The sequence below is a fragment of the Ornithorhynchus anatinus genome, chromosome 17 (assembly GCF_004115215.2).
Source record: "Ornithorhynchus anatinus isolate Pmale09 chromosome 17, mOrnAna1.pri.v4, whole genome shotgun sequence".
In the NCBI taxonomy this organism is placed as follows: domain Eukaryota; kingdom Metazoa; phylum Chordata; class Mammalia; order Monotremata; family Ornithorhynchidae; genus Ornithorhynchus; species Ornithorhynchus anatinus.
The window spans coordinates 40,244,799-40,265,782 of NC_041744.1; the positions used below are offsets into that span (position 1 = coordinate 40,244,799).

At 48.0% G+C, this 20,984-nt stretch overlaps 1 protein-coding gene across 1 annotated transcript in view; it reads right to left on the reverse strand.

Moving 5' to 3' along the window:
• ABHD10 (abhydrolase domain containing 10, depalmitoylase) overlaps positions 1-13,056 on the reverse strand; it is a 39,972-nt gene extending 26,916 nt beyond the window's left edge. The window contains exons 1-2 of the mRNA XM_029081626.2: positions 12,865-13,056; positions 26-209 (exon numbers count right to left, since the gene is read on the reverse strand). Coding sequence (XP_028937459.1) covers positions 26-209; positions 12,865-12,994 — 314 coding nt within the window. The 5' untranslated portion in view covers positions 12,995-13,056. The remainder of the gene's footprint in view (positions 1-25; positions 210-12,864) is intronic.
• Between the last annotated feature and the right edge of the window lie 7,928 nt (positions 13,057-20,984).

The following is a 20,984-nucleotide window of genomic DNA, read 5'->3' on the forward strand; positions in this document are numbered from 1 at the left end:
TTTAACACACATTTTTTGTTCCTACCTTACATAGGAATGGCCCAGAGATTTGCAAAACTCTTCAAGTGCCAGGGCTTTGGTACCACTCATATTTGAAATATAGCCGGGAAGGAAAATAAGTCCAGGGCTCTTGCCCTTTAGTTTCTGATATGCCAGGTTTGGCAAATCTGGTCGACTAAGGAAAGACAACGTTGCCTTCTGCTTGCCAACTAGAGAAAAAAGCAATAAAAAACATTTAAACACATCGTGACAAAGGGCTCTCAAGACCCCTGAAAAGAGTTACACATATAAATGGAATTCTGAGATGTCAGAAAGTGAGTTGATGAGACTAATATTATCTGGCTATGGATTTATATGGCTTATGAACATCTAGGAATACTCAGTTCGGCCATAATCTGTACCCCCGGTTTGCATCTCAGATGGACTATGATTAGGGAATTCAGGAATGTTCATCCAACAACATGAGTGTGTTTGGATGCAGCACACCCCGGGCTCAAAAGACACAATCAGGGCTCACAAGTGCAAACTGCATGGGAGGAGAAGGCAAGGTTGTGGTGACAAGAGTTGCCCCTGGGTCCCTCCGCCTCCTGGTACCAATCATATATTCTGTGTGCCAAACACAGTACTAAATACTTGGGAGAGTACAATATTGAGGATGATATTAAATGACTGGCTTACTGACTGACTGTTTTATGCCAATGGAAATAGCCTCCAGGAGGTTTTCCCAAATAGACAGTGGGGTTGAGGTGGGAGTAGGCTCCTGCCCCATGGCTGGACCAGGGGGGAATTTTTCTATCAGAGGCAAGATGTGGAGATGGAGGTACCTTTCTGGTACCTATGGCACGGGGAGGTCTGTCCAAAAAGCTGTGAGGGCAAAGTCAATGGTTTAGCACATACGACACACAATGTTTATAATAGATAAATACTCAACTTAATAAAGGGAAATCAAAATACTGTATCATCAACTATTATTATTTTCTCCAAGGTATTTTGGTCATTTTTTCTATTAAAAAATAATAATGGTATTTATTAAGCGCTTACTATGTGCCAAGCATTGTTCTAAGTGCTGGAGGAGATATAAGGTAATCAGGTTGTCCCACGTGGGGCTCACAGTCTTAATCCCCATTTTATATATGAGGTAACTGAGGCACAAAGAAGTTAAGTGAGTTGCCCAAAGTCACACAGCAAACAAGAGGCAGAGCTGGGATTAGAACCCATTAGCTCTAACTCCCAAGCCCGTGCTCTTTCCACTGAACCACACTGCTTCCTTCTGTTTGGGGAGAATGCTCTGTGCTCAGTAAATACCATTGATTGTCTGAATTGCCATTAGTTCACCAGACTTTATTGAACCAAACTACTGTGCTGAAATGAAGCCAGTTGGCTTTCAAACATCAATGTCTTTTCTAAGTGCCCTAATAGATGACTGACCGCAGGGGCCGAACCAAATCTGGCACTTCCCAGAAGCAAATGTGGTGCTGGAGTTCAGGCCCCCAGGGTCAAGGCAACACCACCAACATTTGGGCCACTTCCTGGGCTGGAGAAGCCAAGATAAAGACTTCACTCCTCTCTGATTTAAGAACCCAGCTCCACTGGCCCAGGGACTGGTGGGGCTCCAAATGTCTGCACTAGCAGCAGATTGAGCCATCTCTTGACTGCCTATCTGAAGGCAACCAATCCTTGTCTTCAGTGGTAAGCAGTCTCCTGCCTCACCCTTCACCTTCCCAACCACTGCGCTATCTGAAGGTGGCAACAGTGCTGTGGCTGGCTTTCCAGGTGAGGCAGGGAAGCAGTGTGGCCTAGTGGAAAGAACATGGGCCTGGAGTCAGATGACCTGAGTTCTAAACCCAGCTTTGCCACTTGCCTGCTCTGTGACCTTCAGTAAGTCACTGAACTTTCTCTGTCCTTCAGTTTCCTCATCTGTAAAATGGGGATTCAATACCCATTCTCCCACCTGCTTAGGTTATGAGCCCCAGAAGGAAAGGGACTGGGTCCAACCTGATGATCTTCTATCTACCCCAGTGCTTAGTACAGTGCTTGGCACATAGAAAGTGCTAAACAAATACTGTCATAATAAAGAGGCTGCTCAATCCCAAAGGTGCTGGGGCTGGGAGTAATAATAATAATAGCATTTATTAGGCACTTACTATGCTCCAATGACTTGGGCAGATACAACACAATCTAAACAAATGTAGTCCCTGTCCCTCAAGAGGCTCACAATCTATGGGTAAAGGATTACAAATATTTCATCCCCATTTTACAGATGAGAAAAGTGAGGCACATAGAAGTTAAGTGCCTTGCCCAAGGTCATACAGCAGGGAAGTGGAGAGTCAGGATTAGAGAAGTAGCATGGCGTAGTGGATAGGGCATGGGCCTGGGAGTCAGAAGGTCATGGGTTCTAATCCCAGCTCCACCACTTGTCTGCTGTGTGACCTTGGGCAAGTCAATTCACTTCTCTGGGTCTCAGTTCCCTCATCTGTAAAATGGGGATTGAGACTGTCAGCCTCATGTGGGACAAGGATAGCATCCAACCTGATTTGCTTGTAGCCATCCCAGCACTGAGTACAGTGGCTGAAAGACAGTAAGTGCTTAACAAATACCACAATTATTATTATTAGAATACAGTTCCCCCAACTCCCAGTCTTGGGCTCTTTCCAACAGACTGCATAGCTTATTCCAAAGGCATCCCTTGTGCCAGGTGCACAACTGGGAGTCTCCACAGGGGCTGGTGAAGAGAAAGGTATGCTGCCCTTCCCATGCCCTCCCCAGCACATACCAGGGCCCAAGCTGTTGAGCTCAATAGTCTCCGCAAGGCAGAGACACTGGAGCTTGGCAGGCATGTGCAGGGACAGCAGGAGCTGGGCAATAACTTTTCCAGTTATTCCCTGGGGAGGGAAAGGAAGCATTCAATTCCAAGGAATTATATCCTTCCCTCCCTCTGCCCCCATCACCATGTGGCACTGCTTTGAGGTGTTTGTGATTGATAGGTTCTTCTGCACCCTTATAACCTAACCTTCCAAGGCTGTGCCTCCCCTCCAGCTCCCATTCAGTGGAGCAACCCCTGCTCCTCCCACTGAGGGCTTCGGATGTTATTTCAAATTAAAGCCGGCAAAATGACAGCAAAATCCCGATTGAAGTTGTTAGAGGTAACACCTAAACAGCAATGCTTTCGCAAGTCTGTTCAACAGAGAAATAGCTTGCTTTGCAACTCTGACATCCACAATAAAAACAACAAAACAGCCAAATTAAGGGGTCTCTCTCTCTCTCTCTCCCAGCTCTGCCATTTGTCAGCTGTGTGACTGTGGGTAAGTCACTTTACTTCTCTGTGCCTCAGTTGCCTCATCTGTAAAATGGGGATTAAGACTGTGAGCCTCATTGTGGGACCACTTGATTACCCTGTATCTCCCTCAGCGCTTAGAAAGGTGCTCTGCACATAGTAAGCGCTTAACAAATACCGTTATTTTTATTATTATTATTATTATTACATCTCTATAATGAAGCAAGTTATATCATAACTGTTGTATTGGAATCTCCCAAAGGCATAGGTCAGGGTTTGGTATACAATAAGTGCTCAATAAATATCATTGATTAGCACATGCTTAACTGGTACGATTGTTGCAATTGCTCAAAGTCTTCATTTTCTTTGGCTCTTTTGTAAAAAACAATAATGACCCTTGTACTATAATTTTCCCTCTTGCTTCCCTCGCTGATCTCCTTTTTCAATCATTCACTTTCCAAAGGCTCCTTCCCCACTGCTTTCAAGCCTGTCCATGTATCTGTCTCTACACTAAAAAAACCCCTCCCTTGACACCATGGCTCCCTCTACTTAAGCACCCCATCCTCCTCCTATCATTCCTCTCCAAATTCTCCTCAAACAAGTTGTCTACCCTTGTTGCCTCCACTTCTGCTCCTCCAATTCTCTCAGCGCTGTGTAATCTGGATCCTGCCCACTTCACAGAAATGGCCCTCTCTAAAGTCACCAATGACCTTTCTGACAAATACACTGCCCTCTAGTCCATCCTAATCTCCCTTGACCTCTCAGTTGCCTTCAACACTGTGGATCACCCCTTCTCCTGGAAACATTATCCAACTTCGGCTTCACTGACACTGTCCTCTCCTGGTTCTCCTATCTCTCTGACAGCTAATTCCCGGTGCCTATCACTGGCTCCTCCTCGGTTTCAACCAGTCAATCAATCTCACCTACTAACCACTTAACTGTGTTCAGAATACTGTATTAAGCACTTGGAAGAGTACAATATAACAGAGCTGGTAGACACGTTCACTGTGCATTCCCACTTTTTAACTGTGTCCACAGCTCACATTCACTCATTTCATTCAGTCGTATTTATTGAGTGCTTACTGTGTGCAGAGCATTGTATTAAGTGCTTGGGAGAGTAGAATACAACAATAAATAGATAAATTCCCTGCCCACAATGATCTTACAGTCTAGAAGGGGGACAGACAATAATATATAATAATAATAATGTTGGTATTTGTTAAGCGCTTACTATGTGCCGAGCACTGTTCTAAGCGCTGGGGTAGACATAGGGGAATCAGGTTGTCCCACGTGGGGCTCACAGTCTTAATCCCCATTTTACAGATGAGGGAACTGAGGCACAGAGAAGTTAAGTGACTTGCCCACAGTCACACAGCCGACAAGTGGCAGGGCTGGGATTCGAACTCATGAGCCCTGACTCCAAAGCCCATGCTCTTTCCACAGAGCCACGCTTTATTATATAAAATAATATATATAATTACAGATATGTACATAAGTGCTGTGGGACTGGGAGTGGAGGAAGAACTATGGGAGCAAGTCAGGGTGAGGCAGAAAGGAGTGGGAGAAGAGGAAAGGGGAGGTTTAGTCAGGGAAGGCCTCCTAGAGGGGATGTGCCTTCAATAAGGCCTTAAAGGTGGGGAGAGTAACTGTCTGTCATTTTTGAGGAGGGAGGGTGTTCCAGACCAGAGACAGGATGTGGGTCAGGGGTCAGCAGTGATAGAGGTGAGAGCGAGGAACAGTGAGAAGGTTAGCATTACAGGAGTGAAGGGTGCGGGCTGGGCTGTAGTAGTAAGAGATTAATAAGGTGAGGTAGGAAGGAGTAAAGTGATGAAGTGCTTTAAAGCCAGTGATGAGTTTTTGTTTGATGCAGAAGTGAAAAACTGGAGGTTTTTTGAGAAGCCAGGTAACATGTCCTGAATGTTTTTGTAGAAAAATGATCCGGGCAGATCCGGGTAGCAGTCCTTAGACTGGAGTGGGGAGAGACAGGAGGCTGGGGGGTCAGAAAGGAGGCCGATGCAGTAATCTAGGGGGGACATGATGAGTGACTGTATTAACGTGGTGGCAGTTTGGATGGAGAGGAAAGAGCAGATTTTGGCAATATTGTGAAGGTTGGACTGACAGGATTTAGTGATGGACTGAATATGTGGGTTGAATGAGACAGATGAATCAAGGATAACGCCAAGGTAATGGGTTTGTGAGATAGGGAGAATGGTGGTGTTGCCTACAGTGATGGGAAAGTCAGTGGCAGGACAGGGTTTGGGTGAGAAGATAAGGAATTCTGTTTTGGACATATTAAGCTTGAGGTGACGGGAGGACATCCAAGTTGAGATGTCTTGAAGGCAAGAGGCAATGTCAGACTACAGAGAGGGAGAGAAATCAGGGTGTTGATGTAGATTTGGGTATCATCCGCATAGAGGTGGTAGTTGAAGCAAAGGGAGCAAATGAGTTTTTCAAGGGAGTGGGTGTAGATAGAGAATAGAAGAGAATACAAGGAACAGAACTGAACCTTGAGGGACCTTCCAACATGAGGTCTTAATCCCCATTTTAAAGATGAAGTAACTGAGGAACAGAAAAGTGAAGGGACTTGCCCAAGGTCACACAGCAGACAAGCAGAGGAACCAGGATTAGAACCTAGGTCCTTCTGACTCCCAGGCCCATGCTTTAACCATTATGCTATGCTGCTTCTCTTCTTGCTCACATTCTCCCTCTAGCCTGGAACACCCTCCCACTTCATATCCTATAGTCCAATACTCTCCCCATCTTCAAAGTGCTTCTAAAACCATATCTCCTGCAACAGGATTTGCCTGACTTTGCTCCTAAATCGCCCTATTTGCCCTCCCTTCTTGCATCGCCTAAGCATTTGGGTCTATACCCTTTAAGCACTTTGACAGCCAGCCCAACCTCAGCACTTATGAAACATATTTTTTAAAACTATCATTTCTCCTATCTTTATTTTAATGTCTGTCTCCCCCTCTGGACTGTAAACTCTTTGTGAGCAGGGACAGTTTCTACCTACTCCATTGCATTGTACTTTCCCAAGAGCTTAGTACAGTGTTCTGCACACAGTAAGTACTCAATAAATATCATTGAGTAATTGATTTACAAACAAAAGAGGGACGGATGGAGGCTTACAGCTTTCAATAACCAGAGGCAAGATGCCTAATGGATTCGATTAAGGATGGTACCTGGTTCCTCTATTCTGATTTAGGTCGTTTAGAGCTTCCTCAAAAGCAAAAGTCCTCTTGTCAATGGAATTCTGCATATAAATTCTCCCCCTCCTAGTTTACCTCACTGATTTCCTATTACAACCCAGAAACTGAACACTCTGCTTCCCTGTCAACCTACTCACTTTACCTAGATCTCCTTTATTTCTCGGTCTCCTTTGTGGGCTCCTTCTCCCCCTCCCATCCACTAACTTTAGGGGTTCCTCAAGGGTCAGTTCTTAGCCCTCTTCTGTTCTCCATCTATACTCACTCCCTTGGTGAACTCATTCACTCCCACGGCTTCAACTATCATCTCTACGCAGATGACACCCAAATCTACATCTCCTCCCTGTTCTCTCCTCCTCCCTTCAGGCTCATATCTCCTCCTGACTTCAGGACTTCTCCACTTGGATGTCTGCCTGCCACTTAAAACTCAACATGTCCAAAACTAAGCTCCTTATCTTCCCTTCCAAACCCTGTCCTCTCCCTGAGTTCCCTGTCACTGTGGACGGCACTACCATCCTTCCCGTCGCACAGGCCTGCAACCTTGGTGTCATCCTTGAGTCAGCTCTCATTCACCCCACACATCCAATCCGTCACCAACACCTGCCGGTCTCACCTTTACAGTATTGCTAAGAACTGCCCTTTCCCCTCTATCCAAATGGCTATCGTGCTGGTACAAGCTCTCATAATATCCTGACTGGATTATTGTGTCAGCCTTCTCCCTGATCTCCCTTCCTCCTGTCTCTCTCCCCACTCCAGTCTATTCTTCATTCAGCTGCTCGGATCGTCTTCCTACAGAAACGGATGATCTGGGCATGTCACTCCCCTCCTCAAAATCCTCCAGTGGTTGCCTATCAATGTTAGCACGAAATAAAAACTCCTCACTCTTGGCTTCAAAGCTCTCCATCACCTTGCCCCCTCCTTCCTCACCTCCCTTCTCTCTTTCTACTGCCCACCCTGTACACTCGGCTCCTCTGCCGCTCACCTCTTCACTGTCCCCCGTTCATGCCTATCCTTCCGTCGATCCCTGGCCCATGTCCTACTGCTGTCCTATTAGACTGTAAGCCCGTCATTGGGCAGGGATTGTCTCTATCTGTTGCTGAATTGTACATTCCAAGCGCTTAATACAGTGCTCTGCACATAGTAAACACTCAATAGATACTACTGAATGAATGGAATGCCCTCCCTCCTCACATCCGCCAAACTAAATCTCTTCCCCTCTTCAAAGCCCTACTGAGAGCTCACCTCCTCCAGAAGGCCTTCCCAGACTGAGCCCCCCCTTTCCCTCTGCAATCCTCGGCTCTTCCCCCTTCCCCTCCCCTCAGCACTGTGCTCATTTGTATGTATTATTTATTACCCTATTTATTTTAATGAGGTGTATATCTCCTTGATTCTATTTATCTTGATAATATTGTTTTTAGTTTTGTTCTGTTTTGCTTCGCTGTCTGTCTCCCCCGTTTAGACTGTGAGCCCGTCATTGGGCAGGGATTGTCTTTATCTGTTGCCGAATTGTACATTCCAAGCAGTCAGTACAGTGCTCTGCACATAGTAAATGCTCAATAAATACTATTGAAAGAATGAATGCTGACCTCTTGCCCACATCCTGCCTCTGGCACGGAACTCCCTCCCCCTCCATATCACTCTGCCCACCTTCAAAGCCTTATTAAAATCTCATCTCCTCCAAGAGGTCTTCCATTCAATCAATTCAATCAAATGCATTGATTCAATGCTTACTGTGCAAAGCACTGTACTAAATGCTTTGGAAAGTACAATACAGCAATAAACAGACACAGTCCCTGCCCACAACAAGCTTACACTGTTGGGGCTGGGGGTGGGGGGAGACAGATATCAATACAAATAAATTACAGATATGTACATAAGTGCAGTGGGGCTAAGGGGAAGAACAAAGGGAGCAAGACAGGGTGATGGAGAAGGGAATGGAAGAGGAAAGGGGGGCTTAGACTAGGAAGGCCTCCTGGAGATGTGCCTTGAAGGTGGGGAATGAGTAATTGTCTGTCAGATTTGAGGAGGGAGATTTGGGGTGACAGAGGCAGAGTGTGGGCCAGGGGTCGGGAGTGATACAGGCATGACCGACAAGGCACAGTTGGGAAGGTTAGCACTGGAGGAGTGAAGTATGCGGGTTGGGTTGTTGAAGGAGTGGTGAGGTGAGGTAGGAGGGGGCAAGGTGGTGGAATGCTTTAAAGCCAATGGTGAGGAGTTTTAGTTTGATGCAGACGTGGATGGGCAACCACTGGAGTTTTTTGAGGAGCTGGGTTTGGGTGGGAAGATAAGGAGTTCTGTTTTGGACATGTTAAGCTTGAGGTGACTGGAAGACATCCAAGTAGAGATGTCTTGAAGGCAAGAGGAAATGCTGGACTGCAGAGAGGGCGAGATAAGGGTTGGAGGTGGAGATTTAGGTATCATCCACATAGAGGTGGTAGTTGAAGCCAAGGGAGCAAATGAATTCTCCAAAGGAGTGGGTGTAGATGGTGAATAGAAGGGGACCCAGAATTGAACCTTGAGGGACTTCCACAATTAGGGGATGGGAGGCAGAGGAGGAGCCCACAAAGGATAAGAGTAGAGCCCATCCTACTTTCCTCCAGTTATCACCCCATCTTCATCCTACCATTCCTCTTCAAACTCCTTGAACGAGTTGTTTACACCCACTATCTCAAATTCCTCTCCTCCAATTCCCTCCTTGACCGCTGGCCCAATCTGGCTTCTGTCCCCTTCACTCCACAGAAACCGCCCTCTCCAAAATCACCAATGATCTCCTTCTTGCCTCCGCATGCCTCTATGTGGTTGATACCCAAATCTCCACCTCCAGTCCTGATCTCACATGGGTCATGGGGAAAGAGAGAATGAATGTAAGAAAAGGAGAGGACAGAGTCGGTGAAGTCACGGTTGTTTAACATTTCCAGGAGAAGGGGGTGGTCCAGAGTGTTGAAAGCAGTTGAGAGGTCGAGGAGTATTAGGATGGAGTAGAAGCCATTGGATTTGGCAAGAAGGAGATCATTGGTGATTTCTGAGATGGTGGTTTCTGTGGAGTGAATGGGACAGAAGCCAGATTGGGCCAGGGGTCAAGGAGGGAATGGAGGAGAGGAATTTGAGATAGTGGGTGTAGACAACTTGTTGAAGGAGTTTGAAGAGGAACGGTAGGGGTGAGATGGGGTGATAAGTGGAGGGAGCCATGGGGTCAAGGGAGAACTTTTTATTTAGGATAGGGGAGACATGGGCATGTTTGAAAACAGTGGGGAAGAAGCCAGTGGAGAGCAAACAACTGAAGATGGCCTAAGGGAGGGAAGAAAGGGGCAAGAGTTTTGATAAGGTGTGAAGGAATGGGGTCGGATGCACAGGTGGAGGGAGTGGCTTTGGATGGGAAGCAGATCTCCTCTAGGGATACTGCTGGGAAGAATGGGAAAGTTGAAGAGGGGTTCAGAAGGGGGAGGGACTGAAGAGGGGCAGGGGCAATTTTAGGGAGCTCATGCCTGTCAATTTTCTCAATAAAGTAGGTGTTCAGGTCACTGGGGGCAAGGGATGAGGGAGGCAGGGGGACGGGGGCCTGAGGAACAAGTTTAATGTCTGGAACAATTGGCAAAGGGAATGGGGGGCCAATTAGGGTGGAGAAATAGTTTTGCCAGGCAGAAGAGAGGGCAGAGTTAAAGTACATGAGGACAAACTTGAAGTGGATGATGTCAGCCAGATATTTAGATTTCTGCCAGCAGCGCTCTGTGGCTCGAGCACAAGAGTGAAGGAGGGGAACCATGCAGGTGATTCCGGGCTGTGGATTAATGGTACAAGAATGATGGAGGGATAGGGGAGCGAGTGATTTGAATTCAGTAGAGAGGGTGGTGTTGAGAGTGTCTACTTGGCCATCAAGAGAGGGTAGTTTGGGTATGGAGGCTAACTGGGGCATGATGAGTTGAGAAAATTGGATGGGGTTAAAAGATCAGAGGTCTCTGATGGGGAAAAGTACAGATTTATGGGGAGAAGGTACATGGGAGAGGAGGCAAGTGAGAAGGTTATGGTCTGAGAGAGGGATTTAAGAGTTTGTGAGGGTAGAGATTTTGCAATAGAGATGATGAGCTCTAGCGGGTGTCTAAGTTGGTTAGTGGGGGAGGTGGGGTGAAGCAGGAGGTCAATGCAGTTGAGGAATGATAGTAGGCAGTCAGTAGAAGGCTCATCAGGAACATCTATGTGGATATTTAAGTCCCCAAGGATCAATGTGGGCATGGGGAAAGAGAGAAGGAATGTGAGAAAGGGATCAAAATGATTAAAGACTAAGGGGAAGAAGGCTTTCCCAGTTAAGCCTTCACTTCCCCTATTTGCCCTCAGTCTGTGTCACCTCTTCACTTCAGTCTTGCCAGGCACTGTACTAAGTGTTGGGGTAGCTACAGAATAGTTAGATTGGGCACCGTCCCTGTCCCACATGGGGTTCACACCCACAGAGAAGCAGCTTGGCTTAGTGGATAGAACACGGGCCTGGGAGTCAGAAGGACCTGGGTACTAATTCCAGCTTTGACACTTGTCTGTTGTGTGACCTTGGGCCTCACTTCACTTCTCTGGGCCTCAGTTACCTCATCTGTAAAATGGGGATTATTATTTATTATTACTAAGTGCCATCAAGTCATTTCCGATTCATAGAGACTCCACTGATATACTTTCTCCAGAACGTCCTGTCCTCTGCCACAATCCGCAACCTTTCTAATGGTTCTTTCGTTATCATTGTTATGGTTTCTATCTGGCTGCTGGTCTGCCTCTTCCTCTATCTTATCTATAAAATGGGAATTAAGACCATGAGCCCTACGTGGGACAATCTGATTACCTTGTATCTACCCCAGCACTTAGAACAGTGCTTGGCACTTAGTAAGCACTTGACAAATACTGTTGTTATTAATATTATTAGTATTATTCCTTGTTTTCACTGGACTTTTACTAGCATTAGTGTCTTCCCCTGTGAATTAGTCCTCCGGATTAAGTGTCCAAAACATGCTAATCTAAGTCGAGTTATTTGGCCTTCCAAAGACCTTTCAGTTTAATTTGTTCCAAAATCCATTCATCTGTTTTACAGGCAATCCATGGTATTCACAAAAGTCTTCTCCAACACCACATTTCAAAAGAATCAATGTTCTTTCTCTCCTGTTTTTCACTGTCAAAATGGGGATTCATAATAATAGTGATAATAATAATAAGAAAAATAATTGTGGCATTTATTAAGCACTCACTGTGTGCCAGACACTGTACTAAGCACTGGGGTGGATATAAACAAATCAGATTGGACACGGTCCCTGACCCACCTGGGGCGCACAATCTCAATCTTCATTTTACAGATGAGGTAACTGAGGCCCAGAAAAGTAAAGTAACTTGCCCAAGGTCACACCGCATTTTACAGATGATGTAATTGAGGTCCAGAGAAGTTAAGTGAGAAGCAGCATGGCTTAATGGAAAGAGCATGGGCTTGAGAGTGAGAGGTCATGGGTTCTAATGCCACTTCTGCCACTTATCGGCTGTGTGACTTTGGGCAAGTTACTTAAATTCTCTGTGACTCAGTTTTCTCATCTGTAAAATGGGGATTAAGACTGTGAGTCCCACGTGGGACAACCTCATTACCTAACCCAGAGCTTAGAAGAATTCATGGTACATAGTAAACGCTTAACAAACACCATCATTATTATTATTCATACTCTGCCACTCAGCGCTTAGAACAGTGCTCGGCACATAGTAAGTGCTTAACAAATACCAACATTATTATTATTATTAGTTGATTGTAATGTGGCATTTTGTTGGGCATTTACTAAGCGCCAGGCACTGTACTATGCACTGGGGTCAATACAAGCAAATCAGGTTGGATAGTCTGTCGGCCCCTTTAGATTGTAAACTCCTCGCGGGCAGAGATAGCACGGTTATTTCCCAGGGGCTTTAGTGCAGTGCTCTGCATACAGTAAGCACTCCATCAATCTCATACTCCAGCAATATCCCTGCTGGATTGACTGGAAGGAGTTCACGGGCCAGCGGGCCCACGACGAGGGGCTAGACAAAGACAGGGCAGCGAGGAGAGGTTGGGCGGAGGGGCCGCAACGAGGAGCGAAGAAGGGGTGGAGGCCGGGGGAAGGGGGCCCGACGAAGGACTGGACAGGGTCAGGGCCGGAGTCACAAGGAGGGATTGGCCGAGGGCTGAGTGAGGCCGCGATGAGGGACCGGGTGGGGGCCCGGGGTCGCAAGGAGGACCTGGGCGGGCCCGCGACGAGGCCTGGGGGCGGGGCCGCCCTGAGGGGCTGGGCGGGGACGGGGGCGGGGGCATCGACGGGGGCAGGGAGCCGCTGAGGCCGGTCCTTGGGGAGCACGGGCAGGCGGGGCTCTCGGTCCCCGGTCCCAGTCACTGACCTGGGAGTGGCCGGAGCTGCTCCCCGGGGCTCCGGGAAAAAAGCACGCTAGGATGCCGCCCGAAACACCCCGCTGCCCAGTCCCAGCGGCTCCGTCCCCTCCAAAACAATGCGGTCCTGGTCGCCGCCATACTCCCGCAGCTCCACCCCACTTCAACCGAGTATCAACTACTCGGACCGCCCTAGGTGAGCGCATGCGCCGCTTCTCCAGCGAGGGAGACAGCTTTATCGCGCATGCGCTTTTCTTTCCGGGAGATATGACGCCCATTGCACATGCGTCTCTCTCTCTCCTCTCTCTTCCCCCCCTCCCCCTCCCTCCCCTTTCTTCCCCCTCCCTCCCCCTCCCTCCTCCTCTCTCCCCCTCTCTCCCTCTCTCCCTCTCTCTCCCTCTCTCTCCCTCTCTCTCCCTCTCTCTCCCTCTCTCTCCCTCTCTCCCCCTCTCTCCCTCCCCCTCCCTCCCCCTCCCTCCCTCTCTCTCCCTCTTTCTCATATTGAGAAAGTGAACTTGGAAGGGGTGGATAGAGTGGACAGTGACAATTTACAAAAATACCAGGACATCATAACCCTGGTTGGTCATGCTGTGTGTGTTACGCTGTGGACCAAGTGTAGCCTAAGGATACCATCTACAACATTTTGATATCCAGCTAAATCGAGGATGTTTCTGCAGGGGCACCCCTGAGCCACTGTATTGCCTTATCGGAAAGCACTTTCGAACTGGGGATTTCGACTTCAAGAGTTGAGGTGGAGGGAGGCTAGGTGCTGAAAATCAAATTACAGGATATGAAGACATCCAGTTTCTTATTTGTACTGGACAGGGGGCAGACCAGCTGACAAATGGTCCAAATGCCATTCTAGGAGTAAATGGTGTAATAATAATGTTGGTATTTGTTAAACGCTTACTATGTGCAGAGCACTGTTCTAAGCGCTGAGGTAGATACAGGCTAATCAGGTTGTCCCTCGTGAGGCTTACAGTTAATCCCCATTTTACAGATGAGGTAACTGAGGCACAGAGAAGTTAAGTGACTTGCCCACAGTCACACAGCTGACAAGTGGTAGAGACAGGATTCAAACCCATGGCCTCTGACTCCCAAGCCCAGGCTCTTTCCACTGAGCCACGCTCACGTGGGATGAATACAGCATGGGCTTGGGAGTCACAAGGTAATGGGTTCTAATCCTGGCTCCACCACATGTCTGCTCTGTGACCTTGGGCAAGTCACTTCTCTTCTCTGGGCCTAAGTTACCTCATCTGTAAAAATGGGGATTAAGAGTGTGGAACAGGGACTGTCTAACCTGATTGACTTGTATCTACTCCAGTGCTTAGAACAGTACTTGGTACATAGTAACTCCCAACTCCAACCCCCAGGTCATGCTGTTCCCCTTTTCCCTCCTAATTTTCCAAACCACATCTATCCCCCTCTTTAAAACCCTCCTAAAATCCCATCCCCTCCCAAAAGAGCTCCCCATGGACCACCCCATTCTCTTAGAAACATACCTAACCTTGGCTTCACTGAAACTATCCTCTCTTAGTTCTCCTGTCTCTTAGGCCACTCCTGAGTATTTCACTGGCTCCCCTTCTTCCTCCACCCCCTAACTGTGAGAATCCCTCAAGATCCATTTCTGGGTCCCCTCTTATTCTCCATCTATACTCACTCCTTTGGAGAACTCATTCACTCCCATATGTTCAACTACCATATAGACGATTCCCAAAACCACCTCTCCAGCCTTGATCTCTGCAATTTCACATTTCCTCCTGCCTTCCAGACATCTCTACTTGGTTGTCCCATGAACACCTCAAGTTTAACACGTCCAAACAAATCCAAACTCTGTCCTCCCCTTGACTTTCCCATCAGTGTAGACACCATTATCCTCCCTGTCCCAAAGGCCCATAACCTTGGCATTATTCTTGGCTCATCACTCTCATTCAACCCACCTATTCAGTGTCACCACATCTTGCTCATCCTTCTTTCACAGCTGTAGAATCTGCTCCCCAAAAGACTGCTTTATTCATTCATTCAATTGTATTTATTCAGTGCTTACTGTGTACAGAATACTGTTCCAAGCTCTTGGAAAGCACAGTACAGCAGTAAAGAGAGAGAGCCCCTGCCCATAATGGGTTTACAGTCTAGAGCTTTGTACATCTCTCCACTCCTCAGAAATCTCCAGTGGTTGACCATCACGCCCCTCATCAACCAAAATCTCCTTAACACTGTGTTTAAGGCCCCCAATCAGTTCTACCATAGCTAACTTTGCTAATCTCCTTCTGTAACCCTGCCTGCATACTTTGCTTCTCTGATGCCAGTTTACTCTCTGTGTCTCAATCTCTCCTTTCTCGTTACTGACTCCTTGTTCACATCCTCCCCTTGGCCTGGAACTCTCTCCCATTCCCCCTAGGCTGTAAGGTTTTTGTGGGTAGGATATATGTCTACCATGTCTGTTATATTGTATTTTCCCAACTGCTTAGTACAAGGCTGTGCACAGCGCTTAGAACAGTGCTCCAGTGCTTAGAACAGTGCTCGGCACATAGTAAGCGCTTAACAAATACCAACATTATTAACACAATAAATAATTGATTGATATCTGACAAACTGACACCCTCCCCAGGAGAAGCAGCGTGGCTCAGTGGAAAGAGCATGGGCTTTGGAGTCAGGGCTCATGAGTTCGAATCCCAGCTCTGCCAATTGTTGGCTGTGTGACTGTGGGCAAGTCACTTAACTTCTCTGTGCCTCAGTTCCCTCATCTGTAAAATGGGGATTAAGACTGTGAGCCCCACGTGGGACAACCTGATTCCCCTATGTCTACCCCAGCGCTTAGAACAGTGCTCGGCACATAGTAAGCGCTTAACAAATACCAACATTATTATTATTATCTTCAAAACCCTACTAAAATCATACCTCTTTCAAGAAATCGTTCCTAACACCTCATCTCCCCACCCTATTCTCCCTCAGCTTTGCATCACCTATGCACTTGGGCCTGTATCCCTTGAATACACTGATGCTCAGCCGTCCCCCAGCCCCACAGCACTTATGTACATCAAGCGCTTAGTACAGTGCTCTGCACATAGTAAGCGCTCAGTAAATACGATTGAATCAGTAAATGCGATCGAATGTAACATCGAAGTGTTACGTGGCTTCCCCTAGCTGTAATTTATTTTAATGTCTGTCTCCCCAGCTAGATTGTAAGCTCCTTGAGGACAGGGAACATATCTACCAACTTTATTGTATTGCACTCTACCAAATACTTAGTACTGTGCTCGGCACACAGTTAGTGCTTAATAAATTACACCGATTGATTCTATTATCAGTACTCATTTAAGAATGTATATATTTATAAATCTATCTGTACATGCCATTATTTGTTCAGCTGTTTCTGTTGAGGTTACTGCTTCCTTTTTTATACTTGTTTTTCCTTCAGCATTTACTATCTTAAATACTTTTGTCTTTTTCCCCCATTTGAGGGCAGAGGGCAATCTTGCTCTTGTTGAACTCTCTAAAGCACTTAGTACCATGAATAAATGGTTGAGTGATTGATTGGAAGACACAGTAAAGAGATTGATTCAGAAGTGTTGTCAAGAGACCCTGGACCAGGGTAATGTCATTTTGGTTGAAGGGGACCAGGCAGATTAAGGAAATGTGGAGGGAGAAAAAACAGCAGGATTTAGTGACAAATGGAGAAGACATCAAAGTTGTGGATTTGGGGGTGGGGGATGGTAGTGTTGTTAATAGAAGTGGGGAAGTTAGGAAGAGTTAGGTTTCGGAGGGGAGATGAGGACACTCATGTGCCTCTCTGGCCTCACCATGTCCTTCCACCCCCCCCTCCTCCCATCTGCCCCTCCCAATCCTCTCCTTCCCCTTCCCCTCTCTCGGCCAGCTCTTTCCCACTCTCTCCTCTGCCTCCTCCCTTCCTCCCCTCCCCCGCCCTAGAACCCCACTTTACCAGCGCCACCCCTCTTCCCCCTCCCCCTCCGCTCCTCCCCACCAAACTCCCTCCTCCCACCCTCCCATTTCCCTCTTCCCCACTCACGCCCCATCCCAGTCCTCCTGTCCCACCCCCATCCCTCTTCTCCCTCTCCCCGTCCAGGGCCCCACCACCTCATTCCCATCCAAACCCTCCCCTCCCCGCGCTCCTTCCTCCCTCCCCCCCGCACCCACAGCTACTTTCAAGTGTGGCCTCTGGACTCCCCGCCCCATTACAGGTAAACTACCTTTCATCCTTGACCTTTTCCTTTCCCACTTTCTCCTCCTCCTTGCCCTTATGGAGACCTGGCTCACTCCTGAAGACACGGTCTCCACCTCTGTTCTCTGCAGCGGAGGCCTCTCCTTCTCCCACTCCCCCAGACTCACCGAAAAGGGAGGAGGCGTCAGCTTCCTTCTCTCACCCGATGCCGCTTCCACACTATCCCTCTCCCTCCTTCCCTCTCCTTCCCCTCCTTTGAAGCCATATAATTCGCCTCTACCACCCCCTCCAGATACTTGTAGCCATCATCTACTGCCCTCCTGGTCCCACCACCTACTTCTTCAACCACCTTGACCCCTTTCTCACCTTCCTTCTCTCCTTCTCTCTGCCCACTCTGATCCTCGGAGACTTCAACATCCACATGGATGTACCCAGTGACTCCTCTGCCGGCCTCCTGCTATCAATCCTTGACTCTGCCAACCTCCTGCTCCACCACACCTTGCCCACTCACCAACTTGGTCACACCCTTGATCTCGTCATCTCCTACCACTGCACTATCTCCTCCCTCACCAACTCTGAAATTCCTCTCTCAGACCATAACCTTCTCACCTGCCTCTTCTCTCACACTCTTTCCCCCTGCAAATCTGTATTACTCCCCCACAGAGACCTCCACTCTCTTTATCCCATCCCTCTCTCCAAAAGCATCTCTCTCCACCTTGCCTCTCTATCCTCTCTTCCCACTCTCGATGATCAGGTTACCGCTCTCAACTCCACCCTCTCTACTCATCTCAACTCACTTACCCCCCTTTCCCTCCGCCGCTCTCGCTCCACTAACCCGCAGCCCTGGGTCACTGCCTCTGTCTGCCTCCTACGCTCTTATGCTCGAGCTGCTGAGCGCTACGGCGAAGGTCCAAGCACCAAGACAAACATCCATTTCAACTGTATCCTTTCCTGCCTTAACTCTGCCCTCTCCTCCGCCAGGCAAAACTACTTTTCTTCCCTTATTGACACCCATGCCCGTCACCCCCGCCAATTGTTCTGGACCTTTAATTCTCTCCTCAGGGCCCCTGTTCCTCCCCCTCCCCCATTCTTCACCCCCAACTATCTGGCCACCTACTTCAACATGAAAATTAGCACAGTCAGGTCTGAGCTGCCCAAAGTCACCCCTCCCCCTTCTGCCTCCCCCCCGTCAACCCTCTCCCCTACTTTCCCATCTTTCCCTGCAGTATCCTCAGAGGAGATCTCCTCCCTCCTCGCAAGTGCCAGCCCCTCCAACTGTGCTTCGGACCCCATTCCCGCTCACCTTATAAAAACCATCGCCCCTTCCCTCCTCCCCTCCTTAACTTCTATCTTTAACTGCTCACTCTCCAATGACTTCTTCCCCTCTGCCTTCAAACATGCCCATGTCTCCCCCATCCTAAAAAAACCCTCTTTCGACCCCACTTCCCCTTCCAGTTATCGCTCTATCTCCCTCCTACCCTTCCTTTCCAAGCTCCTAGAATGAGTCATCTGCACTCGCTGCCTAGAATTCCTTAACTCCAATTCTTTCCTGGACACCCTCCAATCTGGCTTTCATCCCCTCCACTCTACTAAGACTGCTCTCTCAAAGATCACCCATGACCTCCTTCTTGCCAAATCCAATGGCTCCTACTCTATCCTAATCCTCCTTGACCTCTCAGCTGCCTTTGACACTATAGACATCCCCTTCTCCTCCACACCTTATTTCACCTTGGCTCCACGGACTCCATCCTCTCCTGGTTCTCCTCTTATCTTTCTGGCCGGTCATTCTCGGTCTCCTTCGCAGGCTCCTCCTACCCCTCCCATTCTCTAACTGTAGGAGTTCCTCAAGGGTCAGTTCTTGGCCCTCTTCTGTTCTCCATCTACACTCACTCCCTTGGTGAACTCATTCGCTCCCACGGCTTCAACTGTCATCTCTATGCAGATGACACACAAATCTACATCTCTGCCCTGTCCTCTCCCCCTCCCTTCAGGCTCATATCTCCTCCTGCCTCCAGGACGTCTCTACCTGGATGTCTGCCCACCACCTAAAACTCAACATGTCCAAAACTGAGCTCCTTATTTTCCCTCTCAAACCCTGTCCTCTTCCTGACTTCCCTGTCACTGTGGATGGTTCGACCATCCTTCCTGTCTCTCAAGCCCGCAATCTTGGTGTTATCCTTGACTCAGCTCTTTCATTCACCCCACACATCCAATCCGTCACCAAGACCTGCGGTCTCACCTTTATAATATTGCCAAGATCCGTCCTTTCCTCTCCACCCAAATGGCTATCTTACTGGTACAGTCTCTCATAATATCCCGGCTGGATTACTGTAATAATAATAATAATGTTGGTATTTGTTAAGCGCTTACTATGCGCCGAGCACTGTTCTAAGCGCTGGGGTATTCATTCATTCATTCATTCAATAGTATTTATTGAGCGCTTACTATGTGCAGAGCACTATAGTAAGCGCTTGGAATGTACAAATCGGTAAGAGATAGACACAGGGGAATCAGGTTGTCCCACGTGGGGCTCACAGTCTTAATCCCCATTTTACAGATGAGGTAACTGAGGCACCGAGAAGTTAAGTGACTTGCCCAAAGTCACACAGCTGACAAGTGGCCGAGCCAGGATTCGAACCCATGACCTCTGACTCCAAAGCCCGTGCTCTTTCCACTGAGCCACACTGCTTCTCTAGCCACACTGCTTCTCTACTCTACTCTTCTTCTACTGTGTCAGCCTTCTCTGTGATTTCCCTTCCTCCTGTCTCTCCCCGCTCCAGTCTATTCTTCATTCCGCTGCCCGGCTCATCTTCCTGCAGAAACGCTCTAGGCATGTCATTCCCCTTCTTAAAAACCTCCGGTGGTTACTTATCCACCTTCGCACAAAACAAAAACTTCTCACTCTAGACTTCAAGGCTCTCCATCACCTTGCCCCCTCCTACCTCTCCTCCCTTCTCTCTTTCTACTGCCCACCCCATATGCTCCATTCCTCTGCCGCTCACCTCCTCACCGTCCCCCATTCTCGCCTATTCCACCGTCTGTCCCTGGCCCACGTCCTTCCGCTGTCCTGGAATACCCTCCCTCATCACCTCTGTCAAACTAACTCTCTTCCCCTCTTCAGAGCCCTACTGAGAGCTCACCTCCTCCAAGAGGCCTTCCCAGACTGAGCTTCCCCTTTTCCCTCTGCTCTCTCTGCTGCCTCTCTGCACCCCCTTCACCTCCCCTCAGCTAAGCTCCCTTTCCTCCCCTTTCCCTCTGGTCCTCCTCCTCTCCCTTCCCCTCCCCTCAGCAATGTGCTCATCTGCTCATTTGTATGTATTTTTTTACCCTGTTTATTTTGTTAATGAGATGTACATCCCCTTGATTCTATTAATTGCTATTTTTGTCTGTCTGTCTCCCCTGATTAGACTGTAAGCCCATCAATGGGCAGGGATTGTCTCTATCTGTTGCTGAATTGTACTTTCCAAACGCTTAGTACAGTGCTTTGCACATAGTAAGCACTCAATAAATACTATTGAATGAATGAATAAATGAATGAATATCCTGGAGGCAAGAAGAGGAATGAGATGGTAAAGCAGGTGAGCGGTTGGTTGGGACTGAGAGAACTCCATGTAGAGGTGGTTGATGAAGCCATGTGAGCTGAGGAGCTCTACAAGAGAGTGTAAGGAAGCAGTATGGCCTAATGGAAAGATCCTGGACCTGGGACCTCGCTTCTAATCTTGGCTTTACCACTTATCTGCTGGGTGACCTTGGACAAGTCACTTGCCTTCTCTGTGTCTCAGTTACCTCACATGTATAATGGGGATTAAGACTGTGAATCCCATGTGGGACATGAACAGTGTTCAACCTGATTATCTTGTATCTACCCCAGTGCTTAGTACAGTATTTGGTGCATACTAAGTGCTTAACAAGTACCTTAAAAAAACCTGTTGATCATGTGTCTACCCC